The sequence below is a fragment of the Andrena cerasifolii genome, chromosome 12 (assembly GCF_050908995.1).
Source record: "Andrena cerasifolii isolate SP2316 chromosome 12, iyAndCera1_principal, whole genome shotgun sequence".
Classification (NCBI taxonomy): Eukaryota; Metazoa; Arthropoda; class Insecta; order Hymenoptera; family Andrenidae; genus Andrena; species Andrena cerasifolii.
In genome coordinates, this window is record NC_135129.1 from 10816681 (window position 1) to 10836972 (window position 20292).

At 50.3% G+C, this 20292-nt stretch overlaps 1 protein-coding gene across 1 annotated transcript; it reads left to right on the top strand.

Annotated features, from left to right (window-relative positions):
- Positions 1-12363: 12363 nt before the first annotated feature.
- LOC143375014 (cytochrome P450 307a1) lies at positions 12364-19335 on the top strand. The gene is made up of 3 exons (XM_076823704.1): positions 12364-12886; positions 15763-16557; positions 16668-19335. Exons 1-3 carry the CDS (start codon positions 12490-12492, stop codon positions 16994-16996), a joined length of 1521 nt encoding a protein of 506 aa, XP_076679819.1. The 5' UTR covers positions 12364-12489; the 3' UTR covers positions 16997-19335.
- The last annotated feature ends 957 nt before the right edge of the window (positions 19336-20292 follow it).

The window sequence follows — 20292 nt, forward strand, 5'->3', positions numbered from 1 at the left end:
GATGCTTTTAAGAAATGGGTCTCAGACTATACGGGGCTACTTTACTCTAACACTGGATAGATACCTCCAAAAACCCACGTCTATCCTCGTGGAGAATTAAAGTAACTAGGTCCCTCTTGTGCTCCCATGTCTCTCACCGCGTAGAAATACATGTTTCGTTATCCAGTTACAATTAGCCTCTATATTCATCGAAATAGTCCGGTGCTCCACTATAATTTCCCACAGAAATACACGTTTCGTTATCCAGTTACAATTAGCCTCTTATTTCCCAAGGAACAAGGAAAGCTGTGGAAGAATAATGCACCGCCTCGGTACCCCGTGCTCGCGCGACGAGGAAACACGCTCCCTCGAAATCCGAGGCACGTTTCCACGCGAAAAGGTCCCGGCCCCCAGAATTTAATTGCCTAACCCAGTTTATGAAACATTCAGCAGACGCCTATTGGCGAATTTAGCAAGTTCGATGTATACACCCGGCTCGGGACACGCCGGCAAATCGAAATCGAAATCGAAATTATGCCGGTCCCGGTGTCCCCTCCCCGTCGGGTGCAGCGGGGCTGGCCGCGGCTAGACCCCCGAAACATAGGCAGATGCACCCGGGCCAACGATTTGAAATCCAAATCAGCGTCGCTGCATCAAAATCACCGGTTCGCAGGCCGGCGAATACATTTGTACACGTTCCTCTCGTTTTTTTTTCGGCCCGCGCCCTGGACCCCAGCGAGCGTGAAAATGACGAACGATCCGGGCCCTCGAATCCGGTCCAGCGGTCTCGCAGTAGCGATGGGATTTGAAGCGCTTCGAACATGATTCGAAGCTCTCGAAAAGTCTTTTCGCTTTCGAAGTCCCATCGCTATCTCGCGGGAAACGTGGGAAAATGGCTCCTCCCTTCAACGAAGACCAGACGAGTGATGCAAAAATTCAGCACTAAGCGCAAGCTTTAACAAAATGGCCCCAGAGTGCTCAGGCTTTTCCAAACCGTCGCTACCGCCGGGAAACTTCAGCTCAACTGGCTCCGAGCAAAGATTCCCGGATGCTAGGACGATACTTTTCCGACCTCGAGGACACGAATGGAACGCGCGAAAGGCGAACTCAGGGTGCGAGTCCCACGCCGGTGACCACTTTATTCCTCAAGCGTTTAATACGCATCCCGGTATAGGTATACCTACACACGCGGCGCATGATAGCGTAGTTACGTATCCTCGAAAATCGGTCTTACGACACTCCGCCGCCGATTGATCGCGACAGGAGGCTAAGTGGCTATTTTCTACTGGCCTTGATCCCACAAAAAAGGGCCGTGATTACCTTGAAAACGGGATCAAACGCTATTTATCAGGGGCTGATCTCGCGTACAGCGGCGGTGATACGCACGCCTCTGTGGCCGTCGATGACGGGTTGTTCGTCGCCCGTCGGCGTCGGTGAAAGAGGGGAGGGGACTAGTTTAACCTGAACGATCTAATAGTGGATCCTCTAGCGGCCGCCGGAGATCCGCGGTGGATAGTAAACGGCCGACTAGCTTACTCCGAGTGCTTGATCGTGACCTCGGATTGGTCGATAGACGATCCACGGGGTACAGCTTTCTTGTCCTAGGTTCCGGAGGCAGACTTGACTACCTTGACGCAAATCCACGTGAACTTGCCCGGCGTCGAAGAGCGCCTCGCCTGGCTTAGAAAGCGAGTTATCGCCTGTAAGTATTGATAAGTCCAGGCGAAAACCTCACCCCCGATGAAAATATCCACACCCGCAGGAGTAACATCGATTTCAAAGCCCACGGTAACCCGGAACCTGTCCCTCTCAACCCTTAAAAACAATTCTGCGATCCCTCTGCGTATAGCACAGTAGGCAGACTCTGCAGGGCACTTGGTCTCCCTCTTTTCAGAATAAGCGATCACGCCTTAAATCTTTTCCAACGGCGCTCGATCGTAGACCCGATCGTGGCGGAGTTACTTTCGATTTTCGTAAGGAGCTGCTCGATTGGCACCACGCACCGACCCAAACTAATTTCCCTTTTATCGAGCGGCCGCGGTAATTGTACGCGCGCGCGCGCGCTCCTCGCGAAAGGTCGCCCCCCGGGTGAAATTAAACGGCGCGACATTCGAATGAAAGAGGCCTCCGAAAACCGGTTGCGCCGTGCTCGTCGCCGTCGTCTCCGTCGCTCCTCTGGATAGCCGGTCGCCAGCGAGAGATAAATCGACACGGAAGAGTGTCGTAATCGGGGCCGGGGTACCGTGGTAGCCCACGTGGTGGGTGACGCAGGTGCAACAAGCGGCTATGCCCTCTTTCTCCCCCTTTCTCTTTCTCTCTTTCTCTCTTTCTCTCTCGTTCCCTCTTTCCCTCGTTCCCTCGTTCCCTCGTTCCCTCGTTCCCTCGTTCCCTCTGCCCCTTCCTCGCCTCCCCTCCTCCTCCCCCTGCTGCCACTGATTTATTCATCGAGCCCGCAAACATGTTCGCACACATATCCCCTCGCGCGTGTCTCGCTTGTTTTTTAGCATCCCTAAAGAGCGGTTTTGTGTGTTGGCTTACGATGGCTTCTCGGCAGGAGTGCCCAATATTCTGCCTCTACTCGTTTAAGAAATGTCCGCTAATCTGTATTTCAACTCGGCTAGAATCTTCTATGAAGCGTACCCCTCGAATTAGACCTTGACCATTCTCTTCGTCCTCCCCCGGCGAGGCCCTGATGTTACAGCGAATCACGGCCATTATCCCGTCCTCCAGGGCTCTCGATAATGGAGGAGAAGATGACGCAGCTCGAGGTGCACAGGCCGAGAGGATGCACGGACTACTTTTTACCGTTGGCGCTTTTTCATGCTCCCAATTTTGCCCGAGTCCCCGTTACGGGCGATGGTAATATCGCCATCTAGAAGCAAATTCCATCTGCGTCTGGCCCCATCACCGGCGGGGCCTGACGGCGGTGACGACTCGCCGCTAGTCCGCCCGATGCAACGCGCTCGATTTCGTTCGCGACACCTGCTCCAGATTCTGGCAGCGCCGCCGGAAAATGAACGGCTGATTACCAGCTACCTTGAAGTAGCTAGCTACCTTAAGGAGACGCGAGCGTTCGATTAAGGGCTGCCAGGGCCCCGAAGTGGTCAGTGCAACCCGTGCCCGCGAGAGACGCGCGGATTTCGAGAGAGAGAGGCGAATCTGTGGGCAACCTCGATAGATCCTAATGATCGATTTACCGGTGCGGACGTGATCTCGCCGTGAACGCGGCGTCGTGTTACGCAACGCTCCAATTCCACACGCCGCGAAACGTGGAGGACTTCCTGTATCCCGGTCGCGAGACAGAAAAAACTTTTACCTTCGATCGGGATTAGCATGGCTCGCGATCCATCGATCGCGTAAGCCACGATCGCGAGGTAATCGGCAGCGGCAGCGGCCGCCTCCATAAATGTATCCGTCGCGAATTTTGCAAGCGTGCATTTCCACCGTTCGCCACGTTGCGTTATGCATGTACCCCTCGGATCAATAATAAAATTTAAGCGGGCGCGAAGAAATTTTAAGAGAATCTCGATCGCCTACTCGAACCGCGCGACATTTCCGCGCCGCCCCATCCGCTAGACCGCGCGCGGAAGCTGCTCTAACCGCCTGAAACCGTAAACCCATACGCAAGCGGGGGTAGTAAAAAAACGCCGGTGCAATTAATTACCCCCGGTCTTGGAGTTTGGAATAGAATTTCACGCGCAATGTGTTCCGTAAGTGCAACGGCGAAGATTTAATCAGACGTTCGTCTCCCTCCACGTTTTTGCAGGCTGACAATTAATTAAGCGTAGCGCGAGCAGGAATAAATGAATATTTTCTTTCAGCGAGCAACTCTTTGTTTCTGTGACGAATGCGTCGGGGCAGCCAGCTTTGGTGGAAGAACGTTACCGGTGTTACGATGAGTGGAGAACGGTTGGCACTAAGTAGATGTTTCCTGAATTATACACGATGTTTGCAAGAAATCGGCAAGCGGAGAGCCGTATGCGCTTATGTAGATGCCGCCTCTGACCGTTAGAGCGTAATGCACAACCGCTACATGCAGATCAACGTCGCCGGGACGCGGTCTTTCCCGATGCAGGAGAGAAGGGATAAAGAGGAAGGAAGTGGGGGGACAGGCCGTTACATTTTCAATAATTTCTTACATACCATAACTCGCGCAACCCCACAGCCGGAACCGCCACCTCCATCCGGGGCAGCGGAATATTCCTCAGCTTTTCTGATGCTTTCCAAAACCCTCGTTCACAATCCGAATCATCGTTTCTTACGATTGCTAAACCAAGTGATCGCTCGGCACCCCTGTGTTTTAGGATGTTGTACGAAATTCTTGGTAATCAGATGTCTCGTTCTGAAAATCTCTCGCTCCTTGGTCGGTAGGTACGTGTTCGTTTGCTTTTGAATGAAAATTCTACTTTGGAGCCACCCACGGATAGTTTCGTGCGTTACAATTTCGTATTATATGCGATTTTGATATTGAAACTTTGATTTTGTTATTGGTAGAGTCCGATCGAAGTTTCGATTTCATATTTGAAGATGTAATTTGCGAGGTTCGAGTTTCCGAAGCTGAGTAGTTATAGTCAAGGAATTCGTACTTAGTAGTACTACCTACATTTATTATTGATTGTTATTCTAGCGAAGAATATTGCGGGACGTTTATATCGTAAAATATTCTACGTTTTACTGTTTTTAATATAAAGGACCTTATTATGTGATGTCTAAGTTAAGGATAGGCTAGGGGTGTTCGATTCACCTCAAAGAATCCATTCTTGAAGCGATTCAAATCGAATTGTAAGAATCGATCCTTCTAAAAAAATCTGAACCAAAAATCGAGCACCCCTAGGATAGGCTAGTTCATGCTTCCACAGATCAGAATACTTCAACCGTGAGCATCGTTATCACTTCAAATCGTTTGATTCTAGGACGTGCCCGTCATATTTTAGTTTCTGTCTTACAGCGGGTAACACACCATGGGGGAAGTACGAGGGCAGCATCACGGTCCGCTGCAAAGCAGAGGAGCACCGTCTGTCGTTTTTATCCATCGTTAATTTAAGCAACCTTGATTTTTGCCACTAGTCGCCTTCGTATCAACGAATACGAATACCAAACGTCCTCCTTATCACGACCATCTCCCTATCTAGCTCACGCAGACGGTCACCATCATCCGAAACTTCCAAAAATAAACCGTGCAGCTCTCCGTTGCCACTAAATTTTCGATTCCTCTCTCGCCTGAACCTGCGAGGGCAGTCGGCCCACCGAACGGAGCATTTCGATCCCAGAGCGCCGCGTTTAACTAACAGAAACAACGAGTACGTCTCTCCGACGTACCTAATTGCACCGCGTCCTCGCTGTTGCTGCACTTTCTTAAAAGTGTGTCAGTCAACCGCCCCACGGTGTTATCTCACTTTCTTCAGACTCGCTTCTCTTAACAAAAAACAATCATCTCCGATTACCGATTTACCTTCTCAGACGCCACTTAAACGACCTACTTCTCGGACTATGATTCAGCCGAGTCGCGTCGCGTCCCTTTGCACCTTCGTAGCTACCAAAGCTTGCAGCTTCGAGGATTCGAAAGAAGAGGAGCTTCGGCATTTTTTTCGGTGGTGCTCTCGCATCTTTGACGACCTCGCTGCGTCCCTTCTGTTACGTACCGTGTCGGTACTTCCTACGCCGGGGAACGAGTCCGTAAATGCTCGAGCAGGATCCAGGAGTGGTAAGGGGCGTTCTGCTTAAGGTCTCGGGCGTAAATCGCCGCGTTTTTCGGAAAAATCGTAAAACCTGCTGGCACGCCGGCCGTAAATCGGACCGGGGATCGCGCCGCGCCGGCCGCGTAAGCCGCGAGACATCCGGCATCGGTTTCATTGTTGAAACCAAGCGGAACCTTGATTTCGGGCCGAAGCGCCGCGACGCGACACGCGGGGACCTTCGGCGGGAGCCCGGGGCCGGTTTACCCGATCGGTTATCGTCGCGAAACGGTGGATCGGGCCCCGGCGCGTCTCACCTCTCGACCCTCCTCCGCGGACGCGCCGCGATCTTGAGACTCCGCGCGGCCAAGGCGCCTCGGCTCCGCGTGGGATCAGCGCCGAGCCAAGATCGCGAGAAAACACGGCCGTGTTCTCCGAATCGGCGCGGCGGCGCCGCGATTCCTTTTCGTTCTGTCCAGGCCACGTGCACCAGTTCCGAAAGGGGAGACGAGATGGCTTGCTCTTTTCGTTCCCGCGAACGAAAGTGGACGCAGTGGTCGAAGTAGACGGACGATCATCGAAGCGTTCCTTTCAATCTGCTTTGCGTCGCGGTAGGGATTTCTTTTAAAATTCAAGAGTTTCGTGGACTTCGTGAAATCACAGGTGCCAGGGTAACTGATTAATTTAGATAATAGTTCTGCTCGCAGGAACACCTTGTTCGTCGCGTGACTCGGGATATTTCAATGGAATACAATGGGGCAATTTTGATCTTGCGTGCAGCAGACGAGGACCCCGGGTAGTTCATTTCCACGCCATTTGGGGCTCAGCTTTCAAAAGTAAACGCTTCGTATATAGGCTGGGAGTAAATTCCTAGCGCAATCGTGCAAACAGAATTTCTTTTAACCCGACGCTTGAATACTTGCCAGAACTGATCCAGATGTTATAACGAAAGCTTTCTATCCCTCCTTCGCATCGTTATAAATAAATAAACAAATTATCACCCGCAAGCTTCCCCTAAAGCCTGATACGTACGTCCAGCCACGAAATCTTCGTCCTTCGCACAGTAAACCAACCCTCGCGGCTTGAATTGATCGCCGCAGCAACGTCCGGCACGCCGCAGGAAAGAGTAGAAGCGTCGATCGAAAGCGAAATGAAAAATTCTGCGTTCCCCGGGGCAGGTTAAAAAGAAGGAGCTTCCGGCCGCGCAGAAGAAGCCCGCGAGAGAGAGAGAGAGAGCTTTCCCGTTACGCGCCTGCTCTCTAAGCTGATTTCGAGCTGCCGCGGCGAGAGCTGACTGCAGGGGGTGGAAACTCCAGCAAAACTTTTGGATCAGTATTTGCGCGCCCTCTAAGCTATGAAAGACTGTTATTTCTTGTCTAAACGCTCCTCCGGAAGTTCCCTATTCAGTTTCCACCCACTGGCTGACTGGATGACTGACTGGCTGGCTAGATGGCTGAGGTACCGCTAGTTTCCCAGAAATCCACGCTCGATAATCCGCCCCTCGATACGGATGAAGCAATTTCTTCTACTGTCGCAGCGCGCGAGAGGGGAAAAAAGGCTGCCCCATGACAGAGGGTGGGGAATGGGGCTGGTGGCGGGGCAAGTCGCTCGTGTAGCTAACACCACTAGCCAACTCATGTTTTATTCATCGCGATTCAACCGATTTCGATGTGTATACCTACTCGTCGTCATGCGCTTCCTCATCATCACCGCGCGCGCGAGAGAGCGAGCTGGCTACGTCATTCCCCTGGCCCAGCTTGCAGAGCTTCCTCCCTGCCTGGGAAAGCTTCTGGAGCATCCTCAGATTTTCCATCGTCTCCACTTTCTTGTTCGGACTGTGAAGGCAATAGGTACTTTCTGGGACCTTTTTGGATACTCGAAGGCTCCGTCGAAAGGAGAGGAACTCGGAGAGCTCTTGTTTAAGGAGAACTTGGACGCTGGAGGTTCCAGACGCTCTCGTCTGTCTGTGTCTAACTAGGGGCACTCGCATAATTCCCTTCGCGTAGAAGTTTCTGCGATTTGTCCAAGGATCTAGGGGTCTTCTGAACTCCGGAGGGTTTGGAGGAGCGTTTATTTAGCCCGTAACACTCACGTGTCAATTTTCAAAGGAGCAGGTAGCTTAAAATGACTGCTCGCTTGCGTAGAGAGGAGATATAATGTCATCTACGCGGAGCATAGAATTTAGGGAATAACTCAGAGCGGTACGAATTCAAAGCCTCTGAGGATTAGAATTAAGCAACTTATCCATTCGTGCGTGATATTTCATTACACTTCGTTCACTCTGTTATTGTCGCGCACGCAAGCACTTTTCGGGGTCAATCCTCAGACGAAATGCGCGACGTGTTGATTTTTTATAGACCGATCGAAAGCCTGTTTGGCGATTCGAGCCGTTTCGAGGAAAGTTCTCGGGCAGCGAAGTGGATCAGGTAGATTCAGGCGCAGAAGTAATTGCGTCTGACTTAAGTTCGATTCTACTGAAGTGACCTACTATGGCCAGGCGCGTTCGGCGTTGACGCACGTCGCCCGTGATACATAGTACATATTCGCGAACTTGCTAGATGATCAAGCATACTTCTCTCGAACCATCGAACGAGGAAACGCGCGTTTAGCCGATTTTTACCGTTCGATCGGTGGTGAGCGTACCTATTACATTCGCGAGTACCGTGATCAATTTATATGAAATCGAGTTCGGAGGCTTGAGCATTCTTCTGCTCAGCTTTATTCCCCCGTTCGCTGGATCCATCCCCACGCATGGATTAACTCGTCGATTTGTTTATGAAATATTACGACCTCCTACGACTTGATATTAGGTTGTTGCAAACGAAATGGCCGTTTTCTAGAATTTAAACTTAACACGAACTTTATTTAAATAGCTGCAGTATTTTGACTGCACGAAGGTAGCATAATAATTTGTCTTTTTATTGAAGGCTTGTACGAACGAGTTGATGAAATATTTACTGTCTCTAATTTAAATTGTTAATTTAAATTCTAAGTAAAAATGCTTAGATTTTTGTATGGGACGAGAAGACCCTATAGAATTTTATAATTTATGTTTAATTATAATATTTATATAAATATAAATTATTTTGTTGGGAGGATGTTTAAATTTATGAAACTTTAAAAATTTTAACCAATTATTTTGGATTAAGAAGATAGTTTATTAAAAATTATTAGATTAAATTACCTTAGGGATAACAGCGTAATATCTTTGGAGAGATCATATTAATACAGATGATTGCGACCTCGATGTTGAATTAAGATATAATTTCAATGCAGAAGTTTAAATTTTAAGTCTGTTCGTGTTAAAAAGTACATGTCTCACGCGTGATTTGGCTTGTATAATTTCTGTTATATCGTGCGGTGTACGTAATTAAAAACTGTTTTAACTGGTCGTGGAAAATAAGGAAATTCGAATAATTTACTTGTACGAGTTGAAACTTGGTCACAGTGCTGCTGAGGCAACGCGGAATATAAATACTGATTTCGGCAATGGTACTGCAAGTGATCGGACCACTAGGCGTTGGTTCGATAAATTTCGTTGTGGTGATACGGACCTCGAAAACATGCCTCGCGGCCATAAGCCAACAGTTATCGAAAACACTGTTTTGAAAGACATGGTTGAAGAGGATTCGCGCCTAACTGTTCGGGAAATCGCAGCGAGAACGAATATTCACTATTCAACTGTTTCCCGACATTGGTGCACTTATTTCGCGTTGGGAGAAGTGTATCGAAGTCGATGGTGACTATTTCGATTGACGAAACACGTATTAGGTTTGTCAAATAAAAGTTTAAATTAAAAAGTCCGAAACAGCCATTTCATTTGCAGCAACCTAATATTTATGAGTCTCGAGATAACGACAGATTTTTAGGAGATTTTATACTATTTTAAATTAGTTAAGCATCGTTCAGATTAAATAACACGTTAGAAAATATGTTATACGGATTAAGAGACATCGTAACAATCTAATTTTATTGCTGAATCTCGGGCACTTTAATTCTTCGTCGAAACGACGCAGGGGCAACGTTATTGCATCGGTGCACAATGATCATCTATAAATGTCAGCTTTGTAAATACCCCCAGCTTTCCCTTTGGAAGAACGAATTTCCAAACATTTTCGCTGCCTACTTTAAATACAAGCAGCCAGTGTCGTTTTTCCCCAGTGACACACGCTATGAATTGCAACGATTTTCCTTCGAATTAATCACGAGCCGATAGTAGAACATTGAATGTAAGCGATTCTTTCTACTCTACATTCAGTTAGATTGATTCAACACTCGAGTCCTGTATTTATTATTTCTGGTGAGGGCGTCGAGAACGTCATCCCGGGTCTCGGCTCTTCAGTTGCATCACGCGAAAACGTCAGTGAAACATGCTTTTTCCTCTTTCTCCCCCGTTTATGCTCGTCGCTCTCCTTCGCTTTTCCCCTCTTATTTTACACGATCGAATCGAACGTGCTCGCCCGCGAGCATTCATCGCGGAGTTGCGTAACATCCATTCAGCAGCGCCTCGCGCATCCGAAACCGTTTGATTGATTTTCTCCAATCGGAATGCCCGTATAAGCAGAGACCGTCCCCGATCTGCGCGTCGAACGCGCTACCGGAAGCTCCCAGCGTCGACCATGTTTTTCGAAAATCTCTAAACGCCGCAAAACACTCTAGACGCTCACGAATACGAACGTCTGTCGCGATCCTATCGAGGGATTCGACAAATGGCACCTCGAATGCGCGACAATGTTACAGATCTTCGTCAAGTACACTGCCATCCATAAATATTAGGGCGTTCGCTGTATTTCCATCAAATCTGATATTTCATACAGATCCAATACTTTCCACTGTTTCTCATTTGAAATACGAAATAGAAATTTTTCAGAGGTTTTTGATGAATTTTCAAGCGGCAGTGTATGCTTAATAAGCGACACCGCAGGTGGAATAATGGCGCGAAGCAGCAAAGACGAGAACAGAAGGCGAAAGCGTCGCACTCCACTTTTCCAGTCGCCGAGGTTCCCTCGTTAAATGCGCGAGCACGCGATAGGATCGAAAAGGCAGCGTCGGCCAACGGGGAGCCAGGCCCGCCTTGCGAAAAACGAACGGTGGCCGCGAGCCGAGGACCGCTTTGGGGAAGCCTGGTGAACGTGGTAACCGTCCCGAGCCGATAAAACGTCAAGTACGTCGAAATAAGAGCGGGATAAAGCGCGTCTGGACGGGAGCCGGTCCCGCGAGGCGGATCGGAGGCGCACACCACCTTGCTGCCAGAAAACCCGATGGTACTTTAAGAGGACCAACGGGAGAAGGGGGGAGAAGTGGTTCTACACTCTTGTCTCGCGTGCGATGATAACGCAGCCAATTCACGAAACGAATTCAGCTGATGCCCGCCAATACAGGCAGCGACAGCAAGACTTCCGAGTTACCCTCGAAAGTGTAGGTCGTATCATTGAGCAAGTGGCCCGTGCACATGGCTGTTTGCCTGTGCACATACAATTTCGCACTATTAGCTTGATATCAGAGACAAAAACGCCCCGAGTTTCAGCAGCCACCGCGGGCCTAGCTTCAGGGACGGTTTCCTCCTTAGTCAGCGGCGATTCGGTGATAATCGCCGGGTGTTAATACTGGACACAGAGCACGGGCGTAGAAGCACTTTTTCATGAGCGCGGAGGGTGACGGGTCCCCCCCGGGAGAGAAGTCAAGGGCAAGAAGCGTCCCTTCGTCGGCCACTGTGTGGGCCACGCTGCGCCGGGCCCTACTTGGGACCCCACTCCGACCCCGGCTGTCCACCCCCACCCCGGGGTCCCCTGCGTGTATGTCCCTCTGTGTGGGATCCCCCTGCTCCTCCAGCCCCCCTTCACCGTTACCGGCCCTCTCCCTCCTTCCCCTCCATACCTTCTATCATCCCTGGCGTCCGCTCCCTCCACCGTTCCAGCCCTTCTTCTTCATCGTACTTCTCCCGTTCCACTCGCGGGAGAGCGCGAGTCCGGGGAGTCGGCTCTCCTCTCGGTGCTCTCTTGAAATTCGTCTCTCTACCAACAGTAGCAGCACCAGCAGCAGCAGCAGCACCAAGCATCACCGGACAAGCAGCACCAGCAACACCACACCCGGGTTGTGTATACACTTACGACAGAGTACGGGAGAGACCAGACCTCCCTCCCTCTTCTGCCCCTCGTCGCTCAACACGAATCCATATGTATGGGGTTGAGGCGCACGGGCGTCGTAAATGTGCTGACTATATTACGCCGCTACTATATAAGATAGCCGGCCAACCATCCTATCCCCACAGACCGAGCCAGATCGGCAGACCGTTCACAGACGGACCAACGAACCGATCTACACGATCTATCAGACACCAACAGACACATCAGAATCCTCTCTGTCTCGCGAGCCACCCGACGCGACGCGACGCCGCCGCCAGTCAGTCCTCGGCTCCGCTCGTCCTACGAACGCTTCCCACCGACGCGACGCGACGTGACGCCGCGCAACGCGACTCTTCTAATTACGCACGAGATTCCGCACGGCCCGCGCGGAGAAAGTGACCGGGCAATTTTCGGTCTCGATCGCGATCCAGCTCTCCCAGTTAAACGCGACCCTCTCTAGCCGAGCCGGACTTCGTGGTTCCCTCGCGACGACAGCTCCGATCGCACACCCCCGTGCCGAGCCACTCCACGTGTCGCAACAGAGCCTACGCAGCGACGCGCTCCGTCGAGATCCACGTCGTGGACACACGTATCGTAGGTCGGGGTTGCCAGAGGCCCTCTAGACAACGCGAGCACACGGACACGACACACTGTGAAGGAGCTTGTGAGGTGCAATCGCCGAGAAGAACAGCCAGCCAGCCAGCCCGAAGATGATCCCTTTGACAGCCACCACGTGCTTCCTCATCGCCGTCACGTTCCTGGCCCTCGCTCTCATCTTCCTCGATCACCTGAGGTCCAAGAAAACCACGAAGACGGCCCCGCTGGACGGCGAGGGTATCCTGCCGGAGCCACCTGGACCGAAGCCCTGGCCGATCCTCGGCTCCCTACACATCCTCGGCCGCTACGATGTCCCGTACAAAGCGTTCGGCGACCTTGTCAGGGACTACGACTGCCAGGTGATCAAGCTCAGGATGGGATCCGTGCCCTGCGTGGTCGTCAACGGGCTGGAGAACATCAGGGAGGTACTGACCATCAAGGGCCACCACTTCGACTCCAGGCCGAACTTCAACCGGTACCATCTGCTCTTCGGTGGAAACAAGGAGAACTGTAAGAAACTTTCCTTTTTTATCATCGCCTCAATTACTCCAACTCGCGCGGACACGTTTCGGTGGGAATAGTAGCTTGGTTAATTAACGATCCGGTGTAAACTCGAGCCATGCCTAACGATCGGAATTAATCAGGCATATCCCGTCGCGACCACTCGTCCTCCCCTCCGCCCCTCCCGCCGCCGTTCCAACTATCTCGTAGATCTTCGGCTTCGATTATATTCGAAACGGCGATGTTCGCCGGTTACGTAACGTTCTGCGCGACGAATCCCCTCCGAGCCTCTCGTAAATTTTCCCGGCCTGGTCCAGGATCGATTCTCCGGCGACGCCTTGCCTCCGAAACTGTTCCATCTGACGATAGCTATTCGGCTGATAATTAGAAGCTCGTATCCCCGGTACAAAGTATTAGGCTGCTGCAAACGAAATGGCCGCTTTTGATTTTTTAATTTAAGCTTTTATTTGACAAACCTAATGCGTGTTTCGTCCATCGAAATAGTCACCATTGACTTCGATGCTCTTCTCCTAACGCGAAATAAGTGCACCAATGCCTTTCTGAAAGAAATCCAGAGTACCAGAGGCAATAAATTCAGCGAATGCAGTTTTTACAGCCATTTCTTCTCGAAACACTTTTCCAATCAAAAAGCTAACTAGGTGCTTGAAAAAATGGTAGTCTGTAGGTGAAAGTTCAGGAGAATAAGGAGGGTGAGGGAGAACTTCGCACTTCGATTCTGCTAACTTTTTAAAGGTTTGTTTTGCAGTGTGTGGTCGAGCATTATCATGAAGCAATAACGCACCGCGTCTATTGACCAATTCCGGCTGTTGATATCAATTAATACATAATATCAATTTCTTGACAGTGTTTGTCTGAATTTATGGTTTCACCTCGTTTTAAAAACGACCATACAGACAGCAAAATCTTTCGTGGACGAAGGTTCGGTTTCGGCACATGTTTTGGGGCTTCATCTGCATCCAACCACTGTGCAGAACGTCGTCGATTGTCATAGAAGAATCGATTTCTCGTTACAAGTAATTAGTCTATGTAATAGGCCTTTCCACGATCGGTTAAAACGGTTTTTAATTACGTACACTGCGCGATATAACAGAAATTATACACGCCGGATCACGCGTGAGACGTGTGCTTTTCAAATGCCACAAATACAACACCATCTGCACGGAAAAGAGCTAAGCGACAAAGCCGAGAAGTTTAAACTGTAGAAAACGGCCATTTCGTTTGCAACGACCTGATACAATTAGATTGAACGTTGCCTTTTAGAGCCAGCGAGCAATTGTTCGATGTCCCCCTGTTGGTTCGAGGAGTGTCGGCGTGGAAATTGATTTCGTCGACACCTCGTCAAAGGCTGCTGAAAACTCGTTCCCCATGCTAACGACCTTGTGCGACGTTGTGCGCGACACGTGAGCGGCCCGGCCGGCCCGTTTATTTTTCGCGTGGCTCGTGCTTTCGTTTCGTCCCGGGGAACGCCGAAACTCGTGCTAAGGTCAACGCCGAAGCGGTACCAAGTGCAGCCAAGTGCTAAGGTCACGGTACCACTTTCACGCGTTCCTGGCTCACCTGGCTCACCTGGCTCAGCAAACAGGATCAAGGCTGATCCACCTCGGGCGGCTCCGATACCTCCGCGTCCACCGCGAGCTTCCCTCCTCCCTTCCTCCGCCCTGTCGCCCGACTTTCCGCCTCGCGGTCTTTTCCTCTTAACACTGTGGTTAGAAACAATAAAATTCAAGCTAATTGCAAAGTAATTCGTCGGAAATGGGGGGAGGGGTTTCCGATAGCTATACTGAAAAGAATGGAGTGATTGACGTCTTGAAGCTCTAAATTTAAAGCTATAAAAGCTAAATTTAAAGCTTTAAAAGCTAAATTTAAAGTTTAAAAGCTAAATTTAAAGCTTCAAAAGCTAAATTTAAAGCTTCAAAAGCTAAATTTAAAGCTCCGAAGGGTAAATTCAAAGCTCTAAGGGCTAAATTTAAAGGTCTAAAGCCTAACTTTAAGGCTCTTCTTAGCCGAGGAAGGTTCCTAGGTGTTGAATGGCTAAAAAGTATTAGGAATTTATTAATTTGTATTTTCTAGATTTCTCTATCAATTTCGCTAGTTTTCCGCTTCGTCTCTAGTCCCCTTAAAAATTTCTCAGCTCTCACCGAATTCCTGTTCGCCAAGCTCTCCTCCCCGAAACCTTCCTCGGCCTGCAACGTGTCGCTCGCGGAAAGCTCTCCCCACGAAAGTCGACTACCGCTCGATTTCCCTCGATCGCGCGAAAATTCTGGATTCCGCGGCCGATCGGCGTGTCCTGCGCGACGGGGCCGGGGAGCACGGAGGAAACCAGGTCACTTCCTGTTCTGGTCCGCTCGCCACCGTTTCAATTTGAAATCGAGCCGCTGGCCGGCCGACGCGCGCGCCGATGAATCGATTTTCTGCCGAGTACGCGCGACCGGCATCCGCCTGCTTGCATTTCCGCGTGCACGCATGTATGTACGCTGGATACGCCGCGAGTGACGGTCGAGGAAAGGAGAGGCGGCGATAGGGAAACGGAACGGGAGAGGCGAAGACGGAACACGCGCACGTCGACGAATTTTTCCTGCTCGCCTGACAACCATACATTTCGTAAACGGGCGTGCACCGCGTCACGGAATTGCCGTTGGAAGGTCAAGCCGTTTAGCGCGCCGCCGATATTCATTCCGCCAAAGGGCATCCATGGAAATCGTTAGCTGAATTCATTCCACCGCAATTCTTTTACGATATCGATCAGTCGCACAGAATTCGGCAAGCCGAAGCCTTTCTCTGCTGTCCGCACCTATAACTTCGAATAGGTATCCTACATAAACTTCGAACTCGGATTGAAGGACTCGTTTTATTCGCTGTTACAGCTCTGGCGTTCTGCAACTGGTCCGACATGCAGAAGGCGCGAAGGGAGATGCTCAGGGCCTACACCTTCCCCCGCGCGTTCACCGCCCGCTACAATCAATTGAACGGCGTGATCGCGAACGAGATGGACCTGCTGGTCAGCCATCTGGACTCCCTGTCCAGCACGAGCGTGCCCGCCAAGCCGTTGATCCTCCACTCCTGCGCGAACATCTTCGTCACGTATCTGTGCTCGAAGAGCTTCCCCCTGGAGCACACCGGTTTCCGCAGCATGGTGGAGAACTTCGACAAGGTGTTCTACGAGGTGAATCAGGGCTACGCCGCCGATTTCCTGCCGTTCCTGATGCCGCTGCATCACAGGAACATGACCAGGATGGGCACCTGGAGCCACGAGATCCGCCAGTTCGTCATCGAGAACATCATCTCCGAGAGGATGAACAGCTGGAACGGCCTGGTGCCCGAGAGGGACTACCTGGACTGCCTGGTGAACCATCTGAAGACAGACGCCGAGCCACGCATGTCCTGGAACGCCACGCTGTTCGTCATGGAGGACATCATCGGCGGGCACTCCGCAATTGGCAATCTGCTGGTGAAGATCCTGGGATTCCTTGCGACGCGACCCGACGTCCAGAAGACTGCTCAGGAGGAGATCGATGCCGTTGGTATCGCCGCCGGGGAGTTCGTGGGCCTGGAGAACAGGGGATCGCTGCCTTACGTAGAAGCGATCATTCTGGAGGCAATCAGGATAATCGCCAGCCCCATAGTCCCACACGTGGCCAACCAAGATAGCTCCATTGCTGGTAAGTTTAACTAGCCTTCTGACAATTTAGACATCAGTGTGCATCCCTAGGTTGATAGGAGATTCTAAATCCCAACTGCTCCTTGACAAATTCTAAACGTCTCTCCTCAGGTTACACCATCAAGAAGGACACGTTCATCTTCCTCAACAACTACGAGCTGAACATGTCCACGGAGCTGTGGACGTTGCCGGAGGAGTTCATGCCGAGCAGATTCGTGCAGAGCGGCAGGCTACTGAAGCCGGAGCACTTCCTGCCGTTCGGCGGCGGCCGGAGGTCCTGCATGGGCTACAAGCTGGTCCAGTACTTGACCTTCTCTATCGTTGCCACGCTGCTCAACACCTACACGCTGGTGCCCGTGGAGAACGAGGACTACACGATCCCTATCGGGAATCTCGCGCTTCCGGAGGTCACGTTCAAACTGAAATTCGAGAGACGGTAGGGCCCGGGACCGAGCGAATGGTTGGCCACGAGGACAGAGCCGACGACTCTTCGACTCCTGGTTGCTTTAACGAAGCTCGGAGAGAAGCTCGAACGATGGGCCGCGCTGAGCTCCTCCCGTGAGATGGACGTGGACCGCTTCTCAGTGGTCGGCAACCAAAAGAGAGGAGGCCAGCCGAAGAGAGGCTCCCCGTTTCATAGACAAACGTTCGAGAAGGTCGAGTGCCAGCTGACCCGATACGGCGACTCGACCTCCGTCACACGAGAGAGAGAGAGAGAGAGGGAGAGAGAGCTTTACTGACATTACTAGGTGTTTAAGGTAGCAAATTGTTGATCGTCCGCCAACGAGTGCGCTCTCCTCCTCTCAAACGTCAATCGAAGACGATCAGCCGCGTTAAATCAGGAGAGAAAACATGGACTGAAATGAAGAGGACCGACGCATCCCTCCTCCCCCGGCGGGACGCTGCCGCTTTAGCCGAGAACTGTAGGTAAACGACGAGCTTCGTGGCAGAGCTGGTGACTTGGGTGACTTGAGTTTTTACCGAGTAGTTCAGAGGAGAGTAGAGTCTATCGAAGCAGAGGAATATCTGTGGCTCTTGGTACACCGGTCAACTAGAATGTTAGTTTATTTTTTTTTTTTTGTTTGAAAATATTCCTGCAGATTTCAGTGAAATTTTTCAAGAGATTATACCGTACTGTTAGAGATTCGTTTTTAATTGAACAAGTCATCGACGCTTTTGGTCGATCCAAGCTTCGAATTTGACGCCATTCGAAAAGCACTCATCCAAGTGACAACATCTGTCTTCCAAGAACACCTCGCTCGATTGATCGCGAGGAGACGTTCCCGCGTGCTCGTCCGGACGAGGAATCCCGAGGGTGGTGGATCGTGTTCCCTCAGCAATCCGATCGACGGCTTCGTGCTTTCTTCCCTACACTTTCGTCACACGGTGGGATCTCAAGGGAACGCGATGCACGCGAATCGAGCGGTAATTCTCACTCGCTCCCTCGTCGAGATCCGCGGATCGCAAAACCACCGAGTACCGCGAATCCTCTGTTGATCCAGCGATCACGTACCGTTCGCGTCCGATAACGAGATCCGCTCGAAAGACGAGACGCGGAAACGTGAGCGGCACGAACCTGGACGAAACGCGACGGTTTCGCTCGCGTAGATCGCTCGATAGATCCGCCACCCCCGCAACAGAGCGAAGAAGCGATCTTCGACTTGGCCCGATCTCTGTTTCGATACCTTCTCAAACGATTCACCGATTCGAGCCACTTCGTAGTTCCTCGAGTGCCTCGAGCATTTCCAAGTCGTTCTTTCAAAAGGCTCAGCAAATCCGAGAGGTTCAAGAGGCGCGTGAAAATAGAACTCGAGGTGAGAAATTTCAGACGAAGCTTTATCACGAAATTCGTACAAGATCTTTTAGAGACTGGGATTAAAATATTTGAGATCTTAGATGTTTCTTGGGGTGTCTGCGGGACTTCTGGCTTCGAACTCGAACTCGTGTTCCAGTACTTACATGGTATAATAATCAAGATGCTCCTTTCGCAACCACCACTACCGCGACCGTTCGCGCTTTTCGAACGAATCGGTACCACTCGACCAGCGTTCCCGTCGACGACCAGATCCAACATCGATCTCCCCTCGATTTCGCGCCGCGTCCTCTTAATTTTCCAATTAGGAATCGACGTTATCATATTCCGGATCCATCGATCCCGTATCGTTTATCCCAGCAACCGTGGCGCATCGGGTCTAGTTTGCCCCCAGCCGTGTCCTCGTGAATCTTAGAACGCAACCGCGTGAACCAATGTGCCGATCGAGCTTCAAAGTTTAAGTATTGCATTGCCAATCGCCCAGCCACTGATCAAATCGCGCTGTCTGTCGCGCGCGAGCTTATCGAGGATCAACGCGCCGAAATCACCGCGGTGTTGGATCGAGGTCCGACGAAACAGAGTAGTGGGTGCCGTTCGTCTCGCCGGTGTAACAGAATCGAGAATGTCGCACCTAAGCGTACAACGTAATAATTTTGTTAAATCTTCTCCTTGCGCCCCTTCCACTCTTCCCCCAATCCTCTGTGCATCTTCACCCCCAGCCCCTTCTCCCATTCCTCCCCCTTTATCCCCCGTGTTTCTAGAATAAATTAACGAAAGAACCACCGAGATGCCATAGTCGTCGTCGTCGTAAACGGTAGAGAACGAATTCGAGCGAGATTGAGAGATCGATTTCATTGTCGATATCAATCGATTACACGATCGATCGGTTTTCCTCGATTGAGAGAGGACGATTTTTCTCGCGGGCCGTCACCCCTCCCCCCCCCCCTGGATAATAATTTATTTCTGCAATCGAGCATCGATTCTTATTATTATTATTATTATTATTATTATTATTATTATATTATTATTATTATTATTATTATTATTATTATGTTATTATATTATATTATATTATATTATATTATATTATATTATATTATAATTAATATTATTATTATTATTATTATTATTATCGCTTGCTGCTATTATCGTCACTATTATCACAGCTGGAAGTTATCATTCCTCCCCCGCCCCCATTTTTATCATCACGTTCTACACCCCCCACGTTTCATGCTTCCACGTTTCGTACGTTATTCCGTGTTTGTTATTTAATTATCGTGATTGTTACGACATTTGTTAATTTATTATTTAAGATTTTAATAATAAAAAGCGAATACTGAATACCGTCAGTTTGCTCGTCATTCCCCTTGCAATTTGTCCACGCATAATGTAATTCTAATTCTAATAACGGCAGGATATATTTACCCGTGACGCCTGATACCCGATTCCTGAAATACCTACCTCGTCTCTGTTTTCAGCGTCATCTGATATTTGAAATATTATTCGCCCGCAATAAAAATAGAGATTCGATTCGAACCGCAGCGAGGATTGCAGCTGATTTGATCGATCCCGCCACTTATCGCGCACTCGACCAGTTATCATTGAACGAAGCTTGTTTCCAGAGCTTAGCGTATAGGTATCTCTGCTCTCTCCACGAATGCAGACACTTGGGCTTCGTCGCAGAGAACGGCATGGAAAAGGATTCTCCATCGATAACACAGCTTCTTCGTAATCCAGCTCCACTCGTCGCAAAGCTATCTACCGCGCCTCTAATATAAATGACACGTAGTCATTTCTTCATCGCCCACGATCTTTGAGAATACTTTGAGCTCGCAGGTAGCCCGAAGCCGTTTTGCCTTCGAAGGCCTTTCGTTAGCTAGGTCGAGGTCAAGTAGGTGGGCTCTTGTGAACCATATCGTAATC